The sequence below is a fragment of the Phocoena sinus genome, chromosome 21 (assembly GCF_008692025.1).
Source record: "Phocoena sinus isolate mPhoSin1 chromosome 21, mPhoSin1.pri, whole genome shotgun sequence".
Classification (NCBI taxonomy): Eukaryota; Metazoa; Chordata; class Mammalia; order Artiodactyla; family Phocoenidae; genus Phocoena; species Phocoena sinus.
The window spans coordinates 32,865,641-32,883,331 of NC_045783.1; the positions used below are offsets into that span (position 1 = coordinate 32,865,641).

At 59.5% G+C, this 17,691-nt stretch overlaps 2 protein-coding genes across 5 annotated transcripts in view; both read right to left on the minus strand.

Annotated features, from left to right (window-relative positions):
• Window positions 1-118: 118 nt before the first annotated feature.
• Window positions 119-4,231, minus strand: NKX6-3 (NK6 homeobox 3). Its single transcript, XM_032618297.1, has 3 exons — window positions 3,850-4,231; window positions 1,874-2,043; window positions 119-340 (listed from the first exon to the last, which is right to left on the minus strand). Exons 1-3 carry the CDS (start codon window positions 4,229-4,231, stop codon window positions 119-121), a joined length of 774 nt encoding a protein of 257 aa, XP_032474188.1.
• A 2,628-nt stretch (window positions 4,232-6,859) lies between these two features.
• Window positions 6,860-17,691, minus strand: part of ANK1 (ankyrin 1) — a 101,139-nt gene continuing 90,307 nt past the window's right edge. Inside the window, exons 1-5 of one of the 4 annotated variants that reach the window (XM_032618510.1) lie at window positions 17,119-17,524; window positions 16,474-16,557; window positions 15,465-15,530; window positions 15,022-15,159; window positions 8,057-9,114 (exon numbers count right to left, since the gene is read on the minus strand). In XM_032618510.1, the coding sequence (XP_032474401.1) occupies window positions 15,058-15,159; window positions 15,465-15,530; window positions 16,474-16,557; window positions 17,119-17,337 (471 nt within the window). In that variant the 5' untranslated portion in view covers window positions 17,338-17,524 and the 3' untranslated portion in view covers window positions 8,057-9,114; window positions 15,022-15,057. Of the gene's footprint in view, window positions 9,115-15,021; window positions 15,160-15,389; window positions 15,531-16,473; window positions 16,558-17,118; window positions 17,525-17,691 lie in introns of those variants that run through there. The other 3 variants (XM_032618511.1, XM_032618509.1, XM_032618514.1) reach the window with 3 other exon arrangements.

The following is a 17,691-nucleotide window of genomic DNA, read 5'->3' on the forward strand; positions in this document are numbered from 1 at the left end:
ACCCTCCTTCTTCCCCTCCATCTCCTGCTTCTCCCCCTCCATCCTCCCCCCTCCCCACTCCTCCCCCGCAGCCCCCGTTAGACTTTTGGGAACCGCGGGGACGCGGAGGCCGGCGGGGTCAGCCGTGCGCGCCCAGGCTGAGCACGGAGAAGGCGGCGCGGTGCTTCCGGAGCAGCAGCCGGATCTTCTCATCGTCTGAGTCGGGGTCCAGCGGCTTGTTGTACTCGTCGTCATCATTCTCCGAGGCCGCGCGGTCCCCTCCGGAGGCCCGGGGCGTGGAGGACGAGGGTTCCAGGGCACTCTTCTTCCGCCACTTGGTCCTCCGGTTCTGGAACCACACCTGGGAGGAGAAGGGCCCTGAGGATCACGCTGGCACGCAGCGTGCACAGGGCCCCTTTGGGGAGGGCGGCTCCACTCGGTGGCAAGTATCCCCCTAGCCTCATCTTTTTTTGTGTGTGTGTGCGGTACGCGGGCCTCTCACTGCTGTGGCCTCTCCCGTTGCGGAGCACAGGCTCCGGACGCGCAGGCTCAGCGGCCATGGCTCACGGGCCCAGCCGCTCCGCGGCATGTGGGATCCTCCCGGACCGGGGCACGAACCCGTGTCCCCTGCATCGGCAGGTGGACTCTCAACCACTGCGCCACCAGGGAAGCCACCCCACCCCACCCCCCCAGCCTCATCTTGATCGTAAAATAAATGGTTCAGCAATGGACTAGGCTGTCATAGTCACACTAGTTTTTTTTTCTGAGGGGGGCAATAAAATAAAAATGAATGTGAGTGCAGCAGCCCTTTCATCTTAACTCTAACCCTCCCTGCGGTGTATCTGCCTCTCCTTTGCCATCTGAGTACTTGGGTGGAAGGGTCTGACGTGCTTTTAACCTCACAGACCTCCACTGAGCTTCATGAATCATTGCCCCCCCAGCTATACAAATAACACATGCTCATTACTGGAGACAGAAGCGTGCAGAAAGGACCCAAAGAAGCGGAGTGGTACGGAAAGGGCTTCCTCTTAGACTCGGCGCTTCCTCTCCTTGGGAGTTAACATTGGCTGGAGGGAGCTGCGTGGGGGGGTGGCCGGCTGGAGATGCAGCGCCCTGAGGGAGCCCAGGCCAGGGTCCCCGGCTGCCCCTGTGCTTCCTTCTCCCCTCAAGCCCGTCGCCTTGTCACAGTGCCGGGCAGTTACAGCATAGCCCAGAGCTTGCTTCTTTTGGTGCCCCCCGCCAGAGCCCCTCAGGGAACAGTGAGCCTCAGAGTTGCCAGGGGTCCCCCCGGGAGCCTGAGGGGACAGAAGCTGCCTTACCCACCGAGCTCAGGCCCGAGGTGTGCAGTATGAGAGGCAGCCTTGCCCCGAGCTGAGCAAAGAGGCTCAGACTTCATGGGCAGGCGTGGGGGGGAGTTATCTTCACTTTCGAGTTTGGTGAACCAAGGTGGGCTCGTTTGCCTGGCTAACGGAACAAGCCTGAAGCCAGCTCTGATCCGGCCCAGAGGCTGCCATCAGCTCTTGAAACTTCTAGCCTCGACCGTGCGGAGGAGGGGAAGGCATGAGGTTAGAGCCCTCTAATCCAGGGTACTCACTTACCAGCCGGTGACCTGGGGCAAGAGGCTCGGCTGAGATTGTCTCTTCACCTGTGAGATGGGTAATAAGGCCCACCGCCAGGTTGCTGTGAGGTTTAAATGGGCTGCTACACATAAGGCTCTCAGAACAGGGCTCAGGAGATGACAGCCATTTGGCGTTAGGGTCATTATCACCGTCTCTAGGGTTAGGTGGGCAGGCAGTGCCCAAACACCAGGACGGCCTCCCACTGAGCGGCAGTTGCCAGGAGAGTGGGGCTTCTCGCTGCCAGGCAGACACCTTCTTGTCCCTCACACACTCACCTTGACCTGCGACTCGGTCATCCCCAGCGAGTATGCCAGCTGCGCCCTCTCGGGACCCGCCAAGTACTTGGTCTGCTCGAAGGTCTTCTCCAGGGCAAAGATCTGGTGCCCTGTGAAGGTGGGCCGGGTGTGCTTCTTCTTGTGAATGCTGTCGCTCAGGGGGTCCGGGGCTGGTGGGAGGAAGGAAGTGTGCGGTTCGCGGGGTTGGGGGTGTCAGCCCTGCCCCGCCTCTCCCACAGGGTAAGCGCCCGTACGGAGAAGCTGCTGAGGTTGCAGGGGCACGGTGGCACCTCTCACCCAAGCAGCATACCTCCGCCATGTCTGGGTGGGCGGGGACCCCGAGGGCGCCTGCCCCAGGTTTCAGCTGATTAGGGCCAGAGGATGCTTGGAACTGGGTCTCCTTGTGTAATGCCCTCGCTACGCAGTGATGCAGCCACACCCCGAGGGGCGGTAGGAGTTTCCTCTGGGTCTCAGGGATGTTCTTTCAGGTCACCGAGAAACGGATTTAGCACCTTCCACCCACCGTCAGGGCCCCAGGGGCCTGGGAGTTCCCCCACTTCCTTGCTCTTGAGATTCCATTTTCCAGGTTTTTGGGAAACTAGAACCATAAGCTCCAAGTTACTGCTCTCCCCTGCCACCAGGCCTGGGAGTCGTGGCTTCAACCCCATGGAGAGTCCGGACGCGGAGCCTCAAGAACTGACCCCTGCCCGGCCAGGGCAGCCTCTTGGGAGCTCGGCGGGGGGGGGGGGGGGCGGGTAGGGACCAGGGGAAGCAGAATGCCCACGTGCAGGGCCTTGTGCAGTGCAGCCGACCCTCACACCCCATGTCCTCACTTTACAGGTGAGGAAGCCGAGGCACAGAAAGGAGATGAGGCCTCCTGAGAGGCTGTCACCCTCAGTCCCCTCGCCTTGTGTTAATCCAGCCACTGACTCAGATACTTCCCTGTGTGTATACGTGCATTCAGGGTTGAAGAGCAGGGGTGTGGAAACGGGGTGCGTGTGGGTAGGGGGACATGGAAGTGAGAGACAAGGACAGCTCAAGACCTAAAGCACCCACAAACCAGGTTATAGAATAGCTTCCAAGAGATGAGGTCTCGGCCCCCTGTGGGACTCGCCATGTTTCAGGCTGACGAGGGGTGTGAGGGTCCCGAGCAGCATAGTGGGCAGAAGGCAGGTGTGCTTCGGGCTTTCCTGGGCCGCCCCAAGCCCCTGTGCCAGTGGAGGAGCCCCGCGGTGGGACAAAGTGGAGGGCCCCTCTGCCCCTGCCTGATCCGGGCCCAGGGGTGGTTCCTGCAGCCACTGTCACTCCCCCTGCCTCCCGGGTGACGTTCCCCTGCCTGTGCACGACCTGCCACCTCCTCCAGGTCTGACTGGCATCCTGGGGGCCCCGGACCAGCTCTCTGAAAACCATGGTTTGGGGATGGGTGGGTGAGGTCCCCCGACAGCAAGGGCCCAGTGGGGCTGGACTCAGCAGCTGCTTGAGGAGGCTGGGTGGTACGGGCGCTGTTGTTGACATAAACCCCGAGGAGGGAAGCAGGCCCCCTTGAAGGCAGCGGGACCGAGATGGGTTCAGGGTACATTCTGTGTCCCCGAGTGCTGCCGGCGCACGCGCGGGGGGCTCTGGGAAGGCGATGCAGTGGCAGATTCTCGCTGGGGACGGCATTTGCCGGCTTGGACGAAGTGGTGACACGGGCTCTGGGCGGGAGACGGAAGGTGAGCAGGACCGTACACAGGGTGGGGGTGAGCCGTGTGGTCTCCTGGGACCCCGGCTTCCCCAGGAGGGCAGCTGGTGAGGAGTGAGGGCGGGGGTCAAGACGCCCATCCGAGAGAAGCCGGGGTGGGAGGGGGAGGGGAGGAGCCTGTGCTGCGCCAGGTGGAGGGCCAGACCCTGGGGTCTGCCCCAGGCTGTCGGATGGCGGCCGAGGACCCCTGTGAGCATCAGTTCCCGTCCCCCGTCCTCCCCCTCCCCGTACTCACTGTTGTCACACGGCCGCCCACCTCGCCAGTCCTGGCCCGTGTCCGCCCAGCAGTTCCGGGTCCGGGTGGGGTACTCGTTCCCCGCCTTGGAGAAATTCCCCACCTGGGGACCGTAGTAGACCCCCTGGGAGCCGAGCCCACCGAAGCCGGCCACGTGGGCGTAGCCGGAGAGGAGGCTGCTGTTCGGCGCGGCCACGGGCCTGCTGAGGATGTCCGTGATCCCGTGCGGGGTCCCGGCGGGCAGCTGGGGGCCCAGCCCCTGGGCGCTGAGCTTGTAGAAGGAGTTCTGCACAGAGTACTGGCACACAGGGGCCTTCACCTCCGAGAACTGAGCCAGCGGCGCGTTGTTCAGCAGGAACGGGCCCTGCAGGTTGGACTCCATGGCCCCGCCAAAGGGCCAAGGGGAGGTGGGAAGCCCAAATCCAGACCCCTACAGCCCCCGAGCTCCGGCCCAGAATCCCATGGCAGCTCCGGAGGGTCAAAGCTGCCCGAGCCCCAGGCTGCCCTCCCACCCAAGCATCCAGCCCAGCCCTTGCCCGGGGCCGCGACCACGTCAGCCGCGGGAAGTCAGGTGCTCCCAGGGCAGGTGCGAGCCCTCTGTCCCTGCCCGGCCTGGGGAGAGGTGCCTCCCCCCGCCTCAGCTCAGGCCCCTTCTCTGCCTCAGAGTCTAGGGATCCTCCATGAGAAGTTTCAAGTTCAGAGAAGCAACATTTCCCTGATAAAGATGGGGCCCATTAGAATACAGACCCGAGACTGGCTGAGCTGCTCGAGCCGCGTCGCCATTGGTGGAAACACTCACGGGCCTCACATTGGCTTTTCCTAGACAAATTGCACTTTGAAAGATTGACTGTAAAATCAGCCAGCGTGTGTGTGTGTGTGTGTGTGTGTGTGTGTGTGTGTGCGCGCGCGTCAGAGAGAGAGAGAGGGAGAGAGAGAGAGAGAAAGAGAGAGATGGGGGGTGTGTGGGGAGACAGAGGGGGAGAAAGAAAAGAGAAAGTGCTCTGGAACCTATGTTCATTCTCAGAGGGTCCACCAGCTCCTGGTCCCCCAAGTGAGCATCTAGGAAAAAGCGCTCCGGGGGGCCCCCCCTGCGGGCTCAGGGGATGCTGTTCTGAGGTGTCCAGGCCCCTTTCTGTGCACATGCCCAAGCCTCTGGGGGAGCGTGCAGTCTGGACACGATGCTTCGCTTCCCTCCTCCGTGCTGGGCCGGGTAGGTGGGGAGGCTGGACTTTGGGACCTAAGAGCCTGGGGGTGGGAACCTGCCCGGCAGCCTGGGGCAGGGGGTGGGAGTGGGGCATCTCTGGGAGTGCTGGCTGTGGGTGCTTCCTGGCTCTGCCTCTGCCTCTGGGCAGCCTTCCCTGATCCCTCTGTCCTCCCTTTCTCCTCCTCTGAGGACTCATTTGTGCCTCTGTCATGTTCTGCCTGGCTGGGCACCTGGGATGGAAACCTCTGAGGGCTGAGATGGCCGCTGATTCAGTGGCGGCACCTGTGCCGGGCTCTAGGTTGGTGTTCAGTAAATATTTGACGGATGAGACTAGGTTGAATCGCCGAGCACCCATATGACTTTCTTTTCCTAATGAATTTTTACAACATACAAGGCTCTACTGGGGTCTCTATCCTGTTTTAGCAACAGGGAAAATGCAGTAAATAACTTGGGTCATTTCTGCATGGAACAGCATCCTTTCCTACAGTTTTTTTAAAAATGGCAATCAGCATGTCGCTGGTCTGGACATGCAAAATGACAGGAAAAACAGTGGCTGCCTGACAGATGGACTTCTGTCCCTCCTCTGCCTGGCAGTCCCAAAGCTGCTTCTGACCAGCCCATGGTCACCCTCTGGCAGGTGGAGACAAGCCTGCTCCTGGGTTTCCTGCAGGAGGCCAACGGCCCAGGCTGAGGGGAGGCTCCCCTCTCACAGAGAGCCGGCTCTCCCCATGCTGCTGTTATCTGCTTGGGCCGGAATTGGCCACGACCCTGTAGCGTAGATGACGTAGGTTAACACAAGAAAGACCCCACCAAGGCTATGGACCTTGTTTTTCTGGAAGTTTGGATTAAAAATGAGAAAATTTCTTTTCGGTCTAAATTGGCCGCACTCCGAAGCTGCCCATCACAACCATTTGGGAAACAGCTCCAGTTCCCAGTGTTGCTGCAGGAATCACCTAGGCAGTTGTGATCCTGAACCTGTGCTTTACAAAAGCCTCTGGGCGAGGCCAGTGCACAGCCATGGCTGGTCCCTTGGCCTGGATGTCTTTTCTGATGCTGAGAGAGAAGCTTCACAATCAGAGTGAGGGCGGGGAGTGCTCCTAGGACCCTGTGACTGTGATTTGGCCACCCCCCGACCCCCCACCAATGATGGGAACTTGTGAGGAGGAAAACCTGCAGTAAATAATTTTATTCTTATTTATTGCCAAGCTTGACAAAGGCATTTGTGTTCAGGACTCCCAGGATGACAAACTGAAGAGACTTTCGCAATCACTTAATCCCTTCCCCCATTTGACAGATGAGGAAACTGAGGCCAGCTTGGTGACCAGCCTTGCATGAAGTGTTAGGAGCTAGTTAGGAACAGGGTGATTTTCTTGGAAGTTCTTGAACTCTGAATGGCATTGCCTGCAGGGGCCAGATGCCTTCACAGGGAGCACTGTGGGGGAGAGTCCCCCTTAGTGTATGCCCACTGTGGGCTCAGCCACGTACCCTGGTGCTTGTGGCGCACCCCCCTCCCAACATCTTGGACTTGCCCCATCACATGGTTCTCAGGTGGGACAGAAATCTGCTCTACCATCTGCGGGGTGGGGAATGCCTCTCCTAGAGTGGGTGGTCCTGATTAAGGGGCTATCCAGGTTTCCAGAGAAGGTGGACGCCTCCCTGCAGACTGATCACCCCCAGACTCCCCCAGCGCCCCCTCTCCACACTCCCCAAAGATGCGCCGGGAAGGAGAGATGGAGGCCTGTGCCATGAGTCGAGTTCTTTATTAATTTTGACATTTGTTCAGCTGGTGTAGGGAGAATGGTCTATACATCAGAGTGGAGTGGGGTGTGCGGTGGGAAGTCCCTCCCAAGAACAGAGCGAGTGGGAGTCAAGAAAAGAATCATTTTCATAACAATTTAAAAAATCAAGGTGATTCCAAAACGTCTAAACAGCGTCTAAGGTGCAGACTGCAGCATTCTCTAGGCATTGTGTGGCGACCCCAAACCTCTCCCCTACAGCTCCTACTAGCAGCGAACGCAGCATGCCGCCGAGGCCCGCGGGCCGGCGGGCCAAGCAAGACAGAGCGACGAGCCAAAGCGCAACCGGGGCCGGGGCCGCGGCTCTACAGGAGCTACTGGGTCGGCGGCGGCAGATCGCGGCGGGAGGCGGCCCTGCGCCTGTCTTCCTCGGCCTTCACTGAGTCCGGCCGGCCGCGGCGGGGCGGAGGGACCGGCCGGCGGGGATGCTCTGCGCGCGGCCCCCGCGGGGGTTGGGTCTGGAGCTCGCGGGCCGACGCGCGCGCTCAAGCTCCCACTCCCCGCCCGTCCCTCGGGGAGCCCGGCCAGCCCCGCCCGGACCCACCAGAACACTTGTGCGCCGGGGCCAGCCGGGGCCTCGGGGGTTGGGGGCTCTGACGTCGAGGGAGCTTCTGTGCTACTTGTAAGGTTCGGATGTGTTCTGAGGACATCTCGGCAGAGAAGCAGGGAGAAAGGTGACGGGACATCCACACACAGTGGCCCTCAGGCGGGCGAGAAGAGCCTGCAGTCTCTCCCCTGGCCCGGAGGGTGCCGCGCGGGGCAGGCGCGTTGTGCTGATTCGGGCCTCCCCCTGCCGGGGGCTCTGGTGTAACTTAAGGCTCTTCCCCGATGGCACCGAGGCGAGGAACAGCCAGCCGCCGTCTCCGTCCGGCCCTGACGGGGCCCTGGCCCAGGAAGGTCTCCTTCCAGCCGTTTCTCCCCCTGCGGTGCCTCTCCAGGGGGTTCAGGGTGGGGTGTTGGTCAGATGGGGGCACTGAGGCTGCCCAGCCCGGGCCCCGCATCCCGCGGCTGCCTGGACGTACAGCACCAAGTTCGCTCTGGGAGACCTCGGGGCGGCGGCTGACCTGAGAACAGGCAGGTGCATTCCCTAGGCCTACTCCCTTCCTTCCTCTTTCACTGAGAGACAGGCTGTGCTCCTCCCGCAGCCCGGAGAAGTCCTCAGGAGCTGAGCTGTGAGTGCTTTGTACATACTGCTAAAGTGTTTCTATTGGTTTGCATAGTATTTATTGTTTTTCATATACACAGGCTGATTACTGTACAGCTGACACTTTGAACACGGACTATGACATAAGTGCTTGAAGATATAGAAAACCTCTTCTCTATTGAACATGCTGGTGCAATCCTGGGACAGCCACCGGCCTTCCCCCAGCTGAGAGTGAAGACCCTTTCGGATGGGCACTGGCTCCCTTGGAGCCCTACAGCTAAGCCTGGGGGTCCTCGCCTCAGAGTCTTAAGTCCCTAACACGAGGAACCCCGAATGCACTCTGAAGGTAATGATTTTCCATTGGAAGATGATTAATACTGAAACTGGCAGAGAGAGAGAGAGAGCGACAACATAAAAAATTTCCAGTTTATCCACAGGAGAGTCTATACAACTTCGGATGTCACAGTAAAATCTGTGTGTATACTGAGCAGAGGGGAGAGGGGTGTGTGTGTCTGTGTGTGTGTGTGTGTATGCGTGTGTGTGTCCTGACGCCATGTAGAGCGTTCTGGAAGGTTCGGTCCACGGGGCAGCGGCAGGGCTGGTCACACGTGGAGCGTGGAGGTGTGGGGAAGGCTGGTGGATGAGGGTAAGGGATTAAGGTGTGGAACTGATTTCATGTCTAGTTTTCTTTTTTTTTTTTCCTTTCCAGGAAGCTCACATGGATTTCTTACAGATGAGGTTGAAAAAAAAGTACCCTGTAACAAGTCGAAATTGAAATGATTTAAAAAAAAATCTCATCCCAGCCACAAAAGAGCCCTTGTTTGCTGTTGCGTTCCGTGCTCTCCTGCGCTTGTTTTACGTCCCCCTCTCTCTCTCCCCCCTCTTGCTGCTTCCGTTCAGACTCCAGAAAGAGATCCACCGTCGCCAGAGGCAGGATAGAGGACTGTAGGTCATGCGTCTACAGTCGGTCGTTCATGCGAACAGGTGACTAAAGGACGTCCCTTACAGAGGTCATGCCGTAAGCCTCCAGGGACGTGTGCGCGGCTTCCGGGGCCTCGGTCCAGCTCTCGGGTGCGTGGCAGAGTGTGTGGAGTTCAAGGGTTGGGTGTCGAGGTGTGATCCTGAGGGACACACAGAGAGGAGTCACTTAGAATTTAGAGGCGCAACTCCCAGCCAAAACCCACGATGCACGGTTTTGTGCTGGCGGCTCAGGCAGGGGTGAGTCAGGAAAAGCAGCCTCCCTAAGCCAGGCAGGAGCTGAAAGGGACTGGGCTTGGCCTGGACCTTCCTGAAACACCAGCCATCCTTATCGCACTGCCCGACGCAGAGGCTGCCACTAGCTCCGTGCCCATCGATGAGCTCCCCGGGAGACCCTCCTGTGGGGTACTCTGTGCCCGCGCAGTCACCTGGGGAGATGTCCCCGTGTACCCAGCACCTAGGAGAGGGGCCATGTGCTGGAGCCCAGCAAGGGCCAGGCTAGGCGGTGGCAGCACCCTGGCTTGTTTGGTTTGGTTCAGCCAACATGCATTGATGTCTCCTGTGTGCCAGCCTGGGGACCCGGGGATGGAGCAGACATGGCCTCGGGAACTCACGGCCTCAAGGGACCTTAGCGCCTCTTTGGCTCTGGTCCACAGCCCTTACTGTCGGGGCCTCGGGCTCCTCTCCTCGTGCCCTTTGGATGGACAACCTCTATTGGGGGCAAAGAGATCTTTGAAAACCAGATGGCTTCTCCCCAGGGGACTACGTATGTTAGGCTGGAAGACAGCAACTTTGCCAGAGTGAAGTTCAACTCTGCAGCCTGGGAATCACAGCAACACGGGGCTCCTGCCACCCCGTGGGGCCTGCTCTTCCAGCCTGGGGGAGATGGGGGGACAACCCCATCTCCAAGCCCAGCCACCCAGGGTTCTGTCTGCAGGGACTTAACATTAAGAGGAGCTGACAATCTCCTGGGTGGGGTGGGAAGTCATTTGAGGCACAGCTGTGTCCCCGGACAGGGAGCTCGTCGTGGGTGCTACAAGTGCCAGGGCTGGGGAGGAGGCTGGAGGTGATCAAGGGGAACTCAACCCTGAGTGGTTCCCCAGGGATGGAGGGTGGGGCTAAGCTCCTCCCCAGAGCAAAAGGCCAGGCCTTCTACTGCCAGTGGCTTGAGCGAGCAGTTGCCCGGGAGGGGACTGTCCCATCACTGCCAGCCAAGCCCCTCCTCCAAGTCCAAAGCCCGCACGCCCGCCTTTGTCCTCGGCTCCCCCGTCAAGGACACCATCCAGTCTCCACTTGGCTGAGGTTCTGCCCACCACCCTTCAGACCTCTCCTCCACAAGGCCTTCCTGAAGACTTCAGCCTCCCCTTCTCTGTCCTCTCCTGCTGCTGCCTTGCGTGAGTGCAGTTAAGAGTATGAACTCTGAAGCCGGTCTGCCGGCGTTCATATCCTGTCTCTGCCAAGTTCCTGCTGTGTGGCCTCGGTCAAGTTACTTACACTCTCTGGGCCTCAGTTTCCTCTGCCGTGAGACGAGGGCAGGAGCAGGACGTACCTCGTTTGTCTGTTGTGATGCTGGAGCGCTAACGACCTAGGAAGCGCTCAGGATACTGAGCGGTACTGGATGCCGCTGTGCTTGGGCTCCAGAAATGCCCTGTCCTGTCTGTCCTCTCTCTTGTCTGCTTACTTCCCTGGCTAGAGTATAAACACTCTGAGGGCAAGAGCAAAGCCCTTACCCTTCCTACCAGTCCCACAGCGCCTACCCCAGCACTAAGCACGCCACATAGGAGATGTTATGAAAGCTTGAGCCTGGGGAAGACAGGCTACCATCTCCCTCCCACTCTTCTGCCCGGACACAGAGGAGAGGAGAAGGTTCAAGGCTGCGAGATCATTCTAGCATAACCGTTCTTCCCGTCTCTGGGTGAGCTGAGGTTCCAGGAGGAGCAGGGCCGGGCCCGGCGGGAGCACCCGGGCAGCAGCAGGGGTGGGGATACAGTACGTCTCTATTAGTCTCTAATAGAGCCGCAATCTCCAGCTGCGTCCAGTACCCTGCCACCGCCCTGGGTGCCCCCGGACACGGTCTCACCCTATAAACGCTTAGAAAATAGCCTCCTGCCACTTCTAGTGGCTGTGCCGGCTGGGCTTTTTTCCTCGTGTCATCTCTCTGTGCTGTGCCACCTGCCCCATCCCCCGCCAGCGTCTGCGGCTCTCGCCTCTCTCCCCTCTCCTGCAGCCCCAGACTCTGATACACCTGCCGGGGCTGGCGAGTGAGGGTGGGCTGTCACTTAAAAGAGCAAAGTAAAACACGACCCCTGGCCTCCTTGCCCCTCCTATTGAGATCACTAATAGACGAATTTTCAAATTTGCTAGAATACTCTATTTAGTCAGAGCCAACACAGGTCTTGCAATCACAGTGCCTAAATGGAAAGTGTCTCTTAAAAAGGGAAACAAAACAACAGCAGCCGTCTCATGGGTGGTGCCACCCAGCGCCCGGCCAGGTGCCTCTAACCCAAGGACACAGGCTGCCTGCTCTCCACTGTCCTCTGGCAGCACTGACACCCTGGTTCTTGGACCCATGTACTTGGGCACAGAGCAAAACCCACCAGCTGCTACTGTCTGCTGCACCCCATCGGGCTTGACTCCACAGCTATTTTCTAACTGCTTAAGTACAACCAGAAAGCACCCCTCACGCACACGCCGGGCCTCCTGCAAAATCCTTCCCGAGGTTGGGCGTGATTGCGGGGGAATCAGAACAGGCGCCTAGGATTGGGGTGTTCGGCCCTTTGGGGCGTTCCACGGCTTTGAACACTGTCACCATCACTCATCTCTGCTCACCCTTTAGGTGTAAATTCTACAACTGTGCCACGGCACCTCTGGGAGGTTTGGGAAGGAAAACCAGAATTGGTCCTAGTAACCCACTCTTCAATCGGCATCAAAATCACTCAAGCTTACGGCCAAATCCTGAGTTCCAGAACTGTCACGCAGCAGGTGTGGGTCAGGGGCCAGGAGTCGGCATCCTAACCGGACTCTCGGGTGACTGTGATGCGGATGGCACTTTGAGAATTGGTGGATCAGGACTTGGCAATTCAGAAAGCCCTCTCACGAAGAGAAACCCATCATCGATCGCCGTACGAAGGGAATATCAGCGTTACTGCCATTTCACAGCTGGGGCGCCTGAGGCTTGGGAGAGGTCAGCTGACCCGCCCCGGGTCACGCTACAAGGAAGACCTGCAATTGGTTGAGCGCCAGACACCCCGTTCTCCTTACCCCTCTCAGCCATCCTCACAGTGACCCAGGTTCTTTTTAAGCCTTTTTACACCAGTGTGACACACAGAGGGACTAATTTCATCCTCCCTCGAGGAGAGGGAAGCTTAGGGAGTGAGACAACAAGGTAACCTGGGAACTGGAGGAGCCAGGCCTGGACCCTGGGCCCCAACCCACTTTCACTCTCTCTGAAACAGTCAATTCCCCTTGTTCGCAGGAGGCGTGTTCTCTCGAGTCGCCAGGAGCCCTGAATTAGCCAATTCTGGGACCACTGCTCCCGAGGAAAGTAAGTGCAGGGTTCCTGCCAGCCTCTGGTCACAACGGTTTTGTCAACCAATGAACACACAACCTCGTGTGTCTCTCTTTAAAGACAACGTATTTCATGGACAATTGGCCCTTGAACGATGTGGGTTTGAATTGCACGGGTCCCCTCATACCTTGTTTTTTTCCAATAAATACAGTATCTGCGTTTTCATTTTACAGATCTTTAAATGAACTAAGTGTGGGGACAAGTTTGTATTGGATTACAGATCACAACACATAGAAATAAAAGAACTAGAGTTTGAGCCCAGGATTCTATCCAAGCTGTTTCAGCTTCCCGCCCTGGGGGTGAGTCATTCATCAATTCCTTTACTTTTGAGGCAGAGAGAGCAGTGCTGGGATTTTCAACTGCCTGGGGGTTAGCGTCCCTAACCCCCGAGTTGTTCAAGGGTCAACTGTATACTGTTGCTTTATTAACACTGAACTCACGTCCGACAGAGCTATAACTCGTGCCTGAACGAAGCTCCTCGAATCACGACTTCCCACGCACGGCCCATCACGGCCCTGCCGTGAAATAGACAGCAGGGCCATTTCAAACAGCGAAATCACCAACAAACAGCATAAAAATGCAAAAAAAAACCGCGACACTGAATAGACACTGAATAGACCGCAAAAAGGGCAATTGTTCAGAGTGTGAACTGAAACGGGGACAGAGAAGGCCTCCTTGTTCGACCTCAGCTGGGAACAGGCACGCAGGGCATTCAGTGCTTCACCACTGTGCGCGCGTCCCTGAAAGGCCACGGGAGGGAGGCGCTGGGAGTGCTGCGTTTGGGGTGACAATAAACTGTAGCTAGTAGGCGAATTTGCAAGTTTGCAGTCATTTGGAATCCATCAATGCTGGGGGCCGTGCATGCTTGCGAGTGGCAGGCAGTGCGTCTGGAGGACCAGAGAGCCCTCGGCGGTCTTTGTCTTGTTCAGAGGGTAGAGCACGGCAGGCTGTCCCCTGGGCTGTCCCTCCCGAACGCTGGCTTCCGCACCATGGTCCCCACTGCACGCTCCCCTGGCCTCTTCCTGGCAGAGGCCCCGGCCCTGTGCTACAGCCTGGCTGCTCTGCTCCGCGTCCCCTAACACCCACGCCCGGTGGTCTGGAGCCACATCCCCTGGGGTGGGGGGTTCAGCCACTTCGCAGATCACCTACAGAAACATTTTTTGAAAAATGTCTGGGTTCCTCCCTTCCCCTCGCCTGGCTTCTGGGCTGCCTCTCTCCTGTTCAGGAACATCAGCAAAACCTGAGCCAAACAGAAGCTGGAATTTAAAGCTTCAGTCTCTGCCCTAAGGAAAATAAGGCCCAAGAGTGTACTTTTCCTTCCACTCTCTGGTTTTTCAAATTACTTGCACCTTTGGACTATTTCCAGGACTGATCACAGCTGATGTCCTAAACCAGCAGCCCGGCGGACCCCTGGCAGTGCGGGGGTTAACACTGTGACCTCCTTAAGCTGCTGAGAAGTCAGGTCTAATTTTATCCTATAACTGGATAGGCCAGACCTTTTTCTTTTGCCCGAGTGCTGAGGGAAGCCCGGAGTCAGCACTTCTGGGGGCTCGGGAGGCAGTGGCCCTGCTTTTTGCTGAATGCGGAAGGGGAGGCTGCTGGCCTCGGGCCCAGAGCCAGGCCCTGGGGGTGTAGGTGACAATAACCCGGTGCGAGCGGGAGCTGGGGCCGCGTGCTTCCTGCTTCCGGCCGACTCCCACCCCGACGCGCCCGGTACTGAGCTGGCCCGAGCTGGGCACAGCGAAGGGCCTCGGGGCAGCTCAGTACAGGACCCCTCAGGGAGGACGGAGGTCCGAGCTGGCCCCGAAGCCCCCAGCGCTGCTCAGCCCGCTGAAGAGCCTTCGCCGCGTCTTCTCGGCCTCCCTCCCTCCCTCACTGCACATCACGCCCCTGCCCCCCAGCCATCAGTGCTCCCACAGCTTCCTGTTAACTTTGCCTCTTCCTAGAAAGCGAGGGCGCGCATGCTTCAGGAAATACCAAGGAGGTTGGGAGCCTTGGGTTCAAGGTTCAAGGCACAGCTGGGGTCCAGGCCTCTCCCTGTCCAGCTCTTCCTGGCCACGTGCACTGAAACAGCACAGCCTAGCAGACCCCACTGCACCCTCCAGGGCCCCGCCCCTCCTCCTCCAGACCCCCTTGCTGGGCTTCCAGGATAACGTTCCTACTGAGATGTACCGAGTGCTTCGCACTCACGGAAGCACTTTTTCAAATCTGTATTTTTGCGCTTGCCGAGGAACAGGTCAGCAGGTGCTGCTGTTTTCTCTCGGAGGCAATGGAGCTCAGAGGCACTGTTAGCAGGTGGGAGTCTGTGCTTGGAGCCCGCAGCGGTGCCTGGTCCTCCTGCGTCATGCTGGGCAGCGGGGAGGGGCTGGGAGGGGAGGGAGTTCCAGGAGGAGGCGGGTAGGGGTGCGCAAGTCCGCAGCCTCTCGGCGGGGCGTCGCGGGGGACCAGGCCATGCAGAGAAGATGGAGAATGACGGCGTTACCTCCAAAGAGGCCATTCCACTGGGAGGGGCTCGAGATCACTGTTTCCCCCTTTTGAGGCTGGCCCGCTTCACTATCTGAGCCCCCTTCCTGCCCTCTATCAGGTCCGGCTGCAGGCTACTGTACCCTCTCAGCTCCACCTGGAGACAGCATTGCAGACACAAGGCAGGACAGATCACACACAGAGATGGCAAGAGAACACAGGCGCCCTACGGAGGTGGGGGGAACAGTGCCACCAGGGGCAGGAGGCTCGAGGGGGAGCAGAGAGGTGAGAGGTGAGCCCCAAGGGGGCTGGCGCAGAGGGCAGCAGGAGTCATGGGCTGGCCCCTCGGAAGAGCGAGGGCCTGGGAGGCTGCAGCTCGGGCAGTACCTTGGCGTGAGTCATAAAGTAATCAACATCGGCCTCCATCTCACTAGGGTCCTCCAGGGGCCCCCCAGAAATCACCTCCTCGGGCTCCTGGGTGCCATCGGCTCCGGATGGATCGACGTGGAGAACGACTTTGCGAGTGATCTGCAGAAGAGAGGGAGGGCAGAAGGGGCTGGGGAAGCCGGCCAGACAGCTTGAAAAGAGCAGGTCCCGGAGTGAGCTGGGGGTTAGAAGCAGCCTTCGTCCCCAGGTGCCCTTCCCTGAGCGGTCAAGATCGCGGACGGCCTCTCACCCCCCATCGGGTGGGGAATTCGCACTGGGCAGCCTCAGAGGGGCTGGAATTTGCGGGGGGTTCTTACTGAGGCTCATGGATGATCGGGGTCTCGGCACCCCCCCCCCCCCCGACTTCTATCTCTAGCCCAGGGCGGTCCATCCCGCCTTCTGGTGTGCTGGAAGTTTACGCCCTCCGTCTTCCCCTTAGGACTGGGAGCCCCCGAAGGGCAGGGCGTTCCTGTCCCTGGGGTCCACCTGTTCCCTATTCACGCATCCAGATATTCCAACGACAGTCTGCTCTGCACCTACCGTGTGCAAGCAGTGGGAGGTGAGAACACACACAAGCAAGAAGCTCCCCGTGCAGGAGGGAAGACGGGGTCCTGCTCTGACCTAGCATGAGCCCCGGAGCAACACAGGTCTGCCTCCTGCCCACACCTAGCACCGTGCCCAGCACCTGTTAGGCAGAATCACGTCTCCTGGTGTACACCTACTGCCAACCCCATGCATTCCCACGTCCTTTGATCTCAGGAGCCCACAGGGGCCCCCGTACGGCTGTCACCCAGCTGTTTTCAGGGCCAGGCACCACAGGACTAGGTTTGGGGTGTTCCACGGGGCCCGGTCATTCTGGACCCAGTCGGAGGAGCTGAATTCAGGCTGAATCAGGCGAAGTGGCTGTAAGGAATGTCACGTCCGGACTGTGACGGCTGCTTACCCCTCTGCTAGGGCAGCAGCAAGAAGCTGGGGGTGAGTCCACCGCCTCTGTAAGCTTCTAGCCCGCCTGCCTCTGCCCAGCTCAGGGGGACTCTGCACCCACCTTCTTGGTGACGACGTTGCCCTGCTCATCCGTGAAATGCTCCTCTGTCACCTGCTCCCCTGGAATATCCTGAAGCTCATTCCCCTGGAATTAGAGAAAGGGAGAAAACTTGAGATTGATAAGCGGGAATTTGGGAATAAGGACAGAGGATGAAGAAATAAAGTAGCGCCCGCAGTAGCCACAGTCCCACAAGTCCCCATCCTGGCAGGAAACTGCAACTCGGCCGCCAAACCAGGCTCTGCATGAGGGGCACCCCGGGGGGTCCTGGGCCCGAGGACAGGAGGGAGCCCTGGGCTCCCAGGAGCGCTGCCACGGCAGCGGGGCTGGGCAAAACAGGGGCGATTATGCGGGATTTACAGAGACGGAGGGAGGCCCCCGATTTCTACTCCAACAGCACTTGACAGGAAAGAACCCCCTGCCCCAGACGCCTTTACCCAGAGGGTGACTTGCTGCCTCACTGGGCTGGCTGGGGACAGAAGCAGGAGGGGGCCGGCTTCCTAAGTCCCGGAGCCGAGCTTCCTCTGCCATGTCGGGGAGTCGGGGGTGGGCCGGGCAGGGAGTGCCGCCCGAGGCCCGCCCGGCCTCTTCCAGCAGGCGTCCTCACCAGCGTCCCGCACATCCCGGCGCTGCCCCCGCCTGGGTTACCTTCAGGAGGACCCGGCGCCGGACCACCCTGGTGGAGATGGTCTCCTCGTCGTCGCTCAGGCCCTCGCTCTCCCCCAGCTCCTTGTCCAGCTCCTGGTGGACGTGCTTCAGGACAAAGCACAGGGAGCCCCGGACGATGTGCATCACGTTCTGGCAGCTGACCAGAAAGAAGCCCAGCAGCACCAGGGTGACCAGCAGCTGGGTGATGAAGGTCCACATCGTCACCTCCTCACGAGTCTGGCCCTCCAGGGCCTGCGCAGCCAGGGGGCCACCAGGCGGGGGGCCAGCCTCTCATTCTCCTCTGGGACTCTGGAGGCCCCCTGGGACACCCTCCATTTTCTCCCCGCGAGGGAGGCTGCAGGGCCCCTAGTGGAACTGCCGCCAGAGTGCCCTCCTGCCGAGAGCCCAGCTCTGCCCTCGGCCCGGGTGACGTCAGGCTCCAGTAATTTTAGCTCCCAAGCCAGCTGCCGGGCTGTCCGGCAGGGCTAGAAGGAAGCAGGCAGGTGTGCATGTCCTGGGCGCTGGAGGCGCGTGTTAAAGTCACCGTGTGCGACACCAGCCCTGAGAGCCGGT